General features: G+C 41.5%; 1 protein-coding gene across 1 annotated transcript in view; it reads right to left on the minus strand.

Annotated features, from left to right (window-relative positions):
- The window catches only part of SELP (selectin P (granule membrane protein 140kDa, antigen CD62)), a 36,171-nt gene extending 30,725 nt beyond the window's left edge, over positions 1-5,446 (minus strand). Inside the window, exon 1 of the mRNA XM_012657733.1 lies at positions 5,358-5,446. Coding sequence (XP_012513187.1) covers positions 5,358-5,360 — 3 coding nt within the window. The 5' untranslated portion in view covers positions 5,361-5,446. The remainder of the gene's footprint in view (positions 1-5,357) is intronic.
- Between the last annotated feature and the right edge of the window lie 2,634 nt (positions 5,447-8,080).

Here is an 8,080-nt window from a genome sequence, read left to right on the forward strand (position 1 = left end):
CTGTGCCCAACTCTACTCACTGTTTCCCATTTTGGCTTGTTTGTTTAAACTTTAAATAAGGTTTGGTTTAAACAAAATTTCCTCAGCAAGCTGGTTTTAAACATTTTAAGGTTTTAGAGGACTGGTAGGTGCTTTTGATCAAAGCACAACATCTAAGAAAGGAAAACGCAGGTCAATGTGCATCCCCTGCTTTAATCTGACCGTAGTTTTCTGTTTCTTTTGATCACCAAATAGTAATACCAGGAATCACCTTTTTATAGATTATTTCAGAGCTGTAGGAGACCATAAAGATTACTGCCAAATCAACTCAGCATTTCTCCGGCATTCTGCAGTCCTTTGCACCATGAATGCCCAAGATGGGGCGGCCACCACTCCCCATCACTGAGACTCAATGAATCTAAATTATTTTTCCAAGCTTGCTCACCTGAATGTACATTGGGTTAACACAGTGATTCTTATTCTTGCAGGGCTCATGAACCTTGGAAGTCTGGTAAAAGCTATGGTCAGACTTCCTCAAAAAATGTACATTTGCAATTTTTTAGGCACTTTCAAATGGTTCATGGACCCATTAAGTCTATCCATTTGTTTAATGGATCCAAAGTTCAAATCTCTGTGTTAAGTATAAGGCAGCACCTTGGCTCATTGGTGACTGACAAGGGTTTGGGGTGGAGGTATGGAGGATGGATGATGCTTAAAAATCTTCCTTGAGTAATAATTTTCCTCTGCAACTTGCTGGGGGAGCGTGGCAAGGGCAGGTCTTCTCACATCTGCTCCTGCTCTACCATGTAATCTTCAGGATGGTGCTGGATCTAGAAGGCTAACGAGTTAAGAACTCTGTCCTGGGTCACTAATCAAGTTAAGTGTTGAAACAAGAGGAAATTCCTCTCTAGGAGAAGCAGCCACATGCTCTGCTAATTTTTAATGTTCTCTGGCAGCCTGGTTCAAACTGGAAGTCACTGGGAAGGAGTCCGAGACTGGGTCATTAGAATAACATCCTGCACTTGTGTAAACCTTCAGTAAGCATCGTGATTATCTTTGATTTTTCTTTTCCAAAGAAGTAAAAGTGATTGTGGGTGAAGAAAGAGCAGAGAGAAAGTGGAAGCAGGAAGTGTTTTTCCTTTGACCTTACATTTCACAGAAAGAGGTACCAGAGTCCAGTAGACTCCTGTCCCATGGCTTGCCAGTGTTCCAGATGGCTGACAAAGTGAGAAAGAATTGTGCCACAGAAAGGAGATCCTGCTCTCCTGTCTGCATTGTAGACCATAGCTTTGTACTTCCAGAAAGGATGAATCAATGTCTCTCCCTCCATCCTTTGTCCTTCTGCTCAGACACTGGGGGAGGAGAAAGCAAATTTCAATCTAACCTCTGAACTGAGTGTGACTTTAAAAAGCTCTAGCACCAAAGGGGGCCTATATAAGGAATGTATGTTCTTACTAACAGGCAGTATCACTGACCCAAGCCCCCTCACCTACTGCCCGCAGAGACCCAGAAGTCTTCCATCAAATGGTAGCAGGGAGCGAAGATCAAGGGTTTCTCCCTTGTTTGGACCCTTCACATCAATCTGTCATCAAATTCTGTTGACTTTACCTTCTGATGAGATACCTGGCCACTTCCCAAATTTCTACCACAGTGCCACACACTAGCTTAGACATAATCATTTCTTTCCAGACCAGGGCAATCATCTTCTAATGGATCTCTTTTCCTTCAGATCATCTATCTCCAATTCTTTCTCTAAAATGCATTAAGAATGATATTCCTAATACAAAAATATGATCATACTGCTTCACTACTTAATATCCTTCAACTGTTCTCACTCCCTGAGCAATACATACAAACGCTTCAAGATGACACATGCAAGACCCTTCAAGACATGGCCTCTTCCTGTTTGTCTATTCTTGTCTCCTGCCATTACCCCTCAGTCACCCCCTACCCACCCCCCACAATTCTACAATGCATTTAAAACAAAACGTCTTGTAATTTCCAGAATGCACTGTATGTTCCCTGTGTTCTTATGCCCAGAGTACCGTCTTCTTCTGTGTCTGCTGAGCTCCGTAAGTCCAAATATGTCCTTCTCAAAGGAGATTTTCTATCATAATTGCTTCCTCCCCAACACCAAGATAGGTGCTCCCTTATTATTATCATCTGTGTTTTTCCCCATTATTTATTTCAATGACTGTTGATTAAGTGCCTGCAATGTGTCAGGGTCGCCATGTTGGACAGAAAGGTCAAGGCAGACTTCTCCAAGGAGGTGATGTTTAAGTTGAGAGAAGAATGACCAGAGGAAGCCAGCCAGTGAGAAGCAGGAGGAAGAGCATTAAAGGCAGAATAAAAAGTGAATTCAAAGGCCTTAAGGTGGAAGCAAAGTGCACAGTGTTCAAGGAACATGAAGACATTAGTGAGGCTAGAGTAGAATGAGCAATGGGGAGAAGAATATGAGCTGAAGCTGGAGACAGATCACTCCAGGCTTTGGGCTCCAAAATAAAGGCATGAGATTTTATTCTAAGTGCAATGAGAAGCCAAGGGAGACTTTTAAGAGAGGTAATAATATGGTCTTATTGATGTTGAAAATTGGGAGGTCTGGGGCCAGATATTGTGGGTCTCAAATTATAGGGTTCTGAACAGGAGAGTGCCATGCAAAGATACATCTAACAATGATATTTTTTGATGAATTAGAAGCAGGGAGGCTGAATTACAAAAGGAGAAGCTATTGTGACAGTCCCAGTGGGAGTTAAAGAGGGCCTGGCTGGGGCTGGGGTTGATAGGAATGCAGAGTGAAGGTGGATAGAGTCATTGAGAACGCAGAGCTATACAACTTGCTGGTCGCAAATCCCAGATATCACAAGACATTACAACCGATACAATATTAGTTCCCTTAAGTTCCTGGATAGCAGTAATGGTGGCATGACACAGATATCAGTAGACCCAGCTTAAAGGTAGAAGAGAAAACACAGTGAGAAAAAAAGGTTTTCTTTAGGCCGGACAGTGAATTACAAATAAAGACAGGAAGGGGCCCAGGACATCAACATTTAGAATCAAAGCATATATTGAAATTAGACTACTGATTGCCATTATTTAGGGTGAAATATTAGCATTAAAATTAAAGTACTATACTTACAAACTTTTAAAAAGTCTGTTGTACCATAGCTGGGTTATATCCCTATAAACATAAAGGATTTGCTTTGTATTTTGACTTTATAAAATTTTTCTTTGGTTTTCAATCAGAGAGGTTAGATACCTAGAAGTGAATGTGATGAATTTCATTTATGAAACCACCATGTACTTACTCTCTAGGGTTAGGTCCAGGGTCTTTTCTCAGTCCCGCCTGTTATGTAGTAAATCATTCTGATTTTTGAGGATTGATTAATAAGTTTCCACTTACAGAACACTGAAGGTGCACAGTTTAAGAGCTGGTGGCCAGCCCAGGGGCTGAACCATTTAGTTGCATTTTGAAAAACAGGTAATGCAAGGAATATTAAGGATTGGAAGCCACAGACCTAAGACGGTTAAAAGGTATAAATGAAAGAGAATCCAGACCTGCTCCTTAGCCTGCTAAAACCTTGACTAACATCAGCACAAGTTAAATGTAAATTCCCAACCAAGAGCTCCTCCTCTGAGATCTATCTGATTGAAAACACTTCACCAGACAAATAAATCTTAACTTCATTTTCTCAGGTCCTAAAAGTTAACTGAAACCACTCTCTGAAATGGAAGCAGTACTTACATAGGCATTTTGAGGTTCCTGAATCTTAAGGGCCAAAAGTGCTCAGAGAAAAAGGAAGAGGTCTCATCTGCGAAATATTTTTTTTTAAATGCCAGGAGTCCTTAGTCCTTCATTGCAGGGTTCCAGCCTAGCTTCAGGGCACGAATTGAAGCATAAGGCGTAGGAGGCAATGAATCGGGTTCTTACCCTGGGTCCACATGGAGGTCTGGGAGCCTCCTGCGGCTGACTGCAAAGGCTGGTGTTTATGTAGGTGTTTACATTTTCATATGGGAAAGAGGACTTGTAGCTTCCGTCAGAATGTCAGAAAACTCCACGATCCAATATGTTTATACTTTTGAATTAGAGGAGGATACCAAAGAGAATAGAAGGAAGAGAGAAATAACTGCTCCTTCATTTAAGTTGACCAATTCAGAAGTATGACATGCAAAAAGATAAAACAAAAGGAATCCACATTCTTGTATCATCATGGTTCAAACTTAGAACAGGCTGTAAGTCCTTTCTCTTCTCTTCCTCATCCCCTTATTCTTGTTTTCCCCAACACAGAAAACCCTCATAGTAAGTATTTGAAATTGTGCTACAGCAAAGCAAAGAGGTGAAACGAGTCAAGCATAAGCACTACCTTTTTATGGAGTCCCACAGAACAGTGCCCAAAAGTAGAGACCTGTCTTGTTCTTCCCTAGCCACACACTACAGGATTTTGGACCATGGGACAGGGTGGGATATTCTAGGAAAGTTGGGGATAAAATTAGAAGTAGCCTAACCGTGTGTATCTTATCTAGAGTAACATTACTGAGTTCAAAATGCCTACTTGTCCTTGGATCATCCAGGGATCCCAAACCCCACTATACCCCAAGCATTTTCTCTCTCTTATAACAATAATAGCTTACATTTCTTAACCACTGACTTGTGCCAGGCTCAGATCTAAAGACTCTCCAGTCTTATTTATTAAATAATCTTATTTAATCCTCACAACGACACTATACAGTAAAGTATTATTAGATCCATTTTACAGAAGAAGAAACTGAGTCACTAACAAGATTGAGACATAGGGAAGAAATTGAAACTATGTAGATATTCCAGATCAGTCCCAGAAGACTTGTAGGGCTCACAGAACCGAACAGCTCACAGAACACTGAGAAAGCGTTCACCTGTAGCCTTGTCCCAGGACATTGCTTGTCCCCTTGTCCCCTGCATTGCTCGGGCTGCATTGCTCAGCCTTCCATTTTTCCCAGAGACAGGAGCAATCCTGGAAAAGGGGGTGGCAAGTTTACCGAGATCTACTCTCGGAGGGTCCCTGTAAGTTCTAGCAGGAAGAATAGCAGCTGCAGAGCCAGAGGACAGGACCCAGATCCCAGCATCGTCTAGCCTAACGGTGCAGCCTAGGTGAAACACCTAGCCTTTGTAAGCTACAACAGCTTCATTTCCAAAATGGAAATAACCTCACCTCACAAGGATGCCGGGAGGGTCAAAGAGGGCAGCAGGTTTAAAAGTACTTGCAAACACTAATGTGCTGTTCACCATAAAACTTCATGTCTGTTGCTACTCCTCACTTTCTGAACCTTTACCTGCTCCATTCAGCCCCAGATGACTACAACTCACTTCAATCACTTCCCATACAGAAGAAAAATGAACTCACCATCTCCTCTGTGACTCTGCTGGTTTTCTGCCTTCTGCCCAACCCAGACTTCTTATAGTCTTGCTGCCTCCCCTCAGTGTCAGGCTGTTTAGAAAAACAACTTCCTATTCATGTTCCAGAAATTCACCACAGCCCTTCCCATGAAGTTAGAATGGTGATAACGCAGGAGCAGTGTTGGCAGCTAAGCAACATCAGTTGCCAAGGGAGTAGGGATCACCCCCTTCCACGGAGATGGTCTGGAGATAGGGGCAAGTGTGAATCACTCTGGACATCCCAGACTGAGCAATGCAGGAACAGCGCTCACACCCCCAGGGCCCAGATTTCCTTTGATTATGATGTGAGCCCCAATTAAGGTCATACACTGGAAAACACGCTTTGTTCATAATAATGTCCTAGTGTAAATTTTCCAGTTATTGTGAAAGGTCAGTGAACGTTTACCATTCCAGCAGCCTTCTGAGGGAAAGAAGCAAAAATGATAGCAAATAATAATAATAATTAGGTAGAAAAGGAAAAAGTCACTGAGGGTTTTCTGGCACTTGGGGAAGATTTTTGGTAATAGTTCTGAAATGATATAAAACAGATGTGGATCATTTAAAAGGAACTCTGCTTCTTATGTCAGAAAAAAAAAGGGTATCAAATGAAAGGGTTAGTTTTCTTCTTCCCAGGGAGTGTGTGGGACTAAAAAGCTGTTGGCACAGTGGTTAAAACTTGGGCTGTGTCAATAAACTGCCTGAGACCCATGCTGGCTCCACCTCTGGCTGGCCATTGGGCAAATTACTTAAACTCTCTATACCTCTGTTTTCTCAACTGTGAAACAGAATGATGGAAGAACTTCACAGGGTTGTTGTAGGATTAAATGAGTTAATATGTGGAGAGTGCTTAAAATGATATCTGGCACACAGACGACACATACTCAACAAATGTTAGCTATTATTAATACTTTTCAGATGGGTCTCAGACAGCAAAATCGAGCATCAAGTATTTAGTACCAAGTCAGAAAGCCATAACTCCAATTTATCCTCTTGGAATTCTAGTTGTGCGGTAGTGGGTGTTATTCTTCATTCACTCCATGATTGTTGCAGCTTGTAAATAGGCATCTCATAGATTAAAAATGGAAAGAGCTGGAAAAAAGTCTGAAAGAGAAATTAGGGAGTGTGAGGCTGCATTTGCACTTTGGAATTTGGGAGCAAGAGGAGGGGATTCATTACATAGAAGAAGTAGAAAGACCAGTGAAGGAGGTGGTGATGAAGGAATGACCACAGGAGAATATGGAAAGTTGAGGGAGAGGAAAGAGTAGGGAACTTTGCGGCAGCATGATGCAGGGGTTCAGAGTTCACACCCTAGAGCCAGACGGCGTGGCTCCACCACTTACCAGCTATGTGATGGGGAAAGTTATATTACTAACCTCCTGTGACTCAATTTCTTCAGCTTTGTGAGCAAATAAGGATATTAGTCACCAAATGCATAGAAAGTTAGGACAATTAAGTGAATTTAATATGTTTGAAATAATAACTACCACACTGTAAGTGCAACATAAGTGCTGGCTATTATTTTTATAAGACTTGCCTTCATTTCTTTCTGTTTTATTTTTACTCCCCAGCCCCTCTTTTTGGCATTGCCTCATTTTAAATTTTTTTTTTTAATTTTAGCATTTTACAGGAGGACAAATGTTTAGATTATATATATTGCTTTTGCCAAAGGCACACCTAAGTCAGAGCTTCAGGTGTGTCCATCCCCCAGATATTGCCCCATTTTTAAAAAAATCTCTCAGATGAAAATGAGGGAAGATACTGTCTAGATTGATAGGTTTTTACTGATAATAAGTTTGATTGACAATAAGTGTCTTTAAATTTGATAATGTTAAATATTAGTGAGCATGAAGAAAGCAGAAAAAGATTCCTAGGGAGGCGACATCAGCAAGGTGGTGGAGTAGGAGATACAAGCCTTCATCATCCCACAAAAAAACAAACACAGACAGCTATCCACAACCCAAAATATCCCTAGAAGGACCCCTAGGCTCATTTAAGAATCTGCAATACCACAGTGGAGCAAAAAATCAGAGAATATCTGCACAGAAAAGATCACTCCATGGCCACTGATCATCAGACACTGTTACCACCACCACCATGAGCAGGCCCACAAGTGAGACCCAGTGCCAAGAGGGATGCTCTCAGTCACAGCTTCCCAGGTGGGAGAAATGAGATCTGGAGGACCCTAGCAGTCTTTACCACTGAAAACCTCAACAGCCTCATTGCCACTGCAGATTCCCATAGCCGTGGCCTCTGAGGACCCCTGCAACCTTCACCAACATCAACCTGAGTTGACAGATCTGCATGAAGATTACACAGCTGTGCCCTCACTGGAGTTGAGCATCCAGCCCAGCCAGTGCCCTCAACCCTCCTATACTTGAAGGTATTTTCTGACCAAAACTAGACTGTAAAGCCTGGAATTGGTGCTAATCTACCAAATGCCCAAACATCAGCGTGAGCCAACAAGAAACATGAAAAAGCAAGTTAACATACCACCACCAAAAGAATGATAATTTCCCAATAGCTGACCCAAAAGAAGTAAACTGCCTGACAAATAATTTAAAATAATTGTTTTAAAGAAGCTCAGGAACTTTGAAGTGAACACAGAGAAACAGTTCAATGAAATCAGAAAAACAATAAATGGACAAAACAAGAAATTTAACAGAGAGATTGAAATCATAAAAAATAAATAAA

This window comes from Propithecus coquereli, unplaced genomic scaffold, assembly GCF_000956105.1.
Source record: "Propithecus coquereli isolate 6110/MARCELLA unplaced genomic scaffold, Pcoq_1.0 Scaffold56, whole genome shotgun sequence".
NCBI classification, from domain to species: Eukaryota; Metazoa; Chordata; class Mammalia; order Primates; family Indriidae; genus Propithecus; species Propithecus coquereli.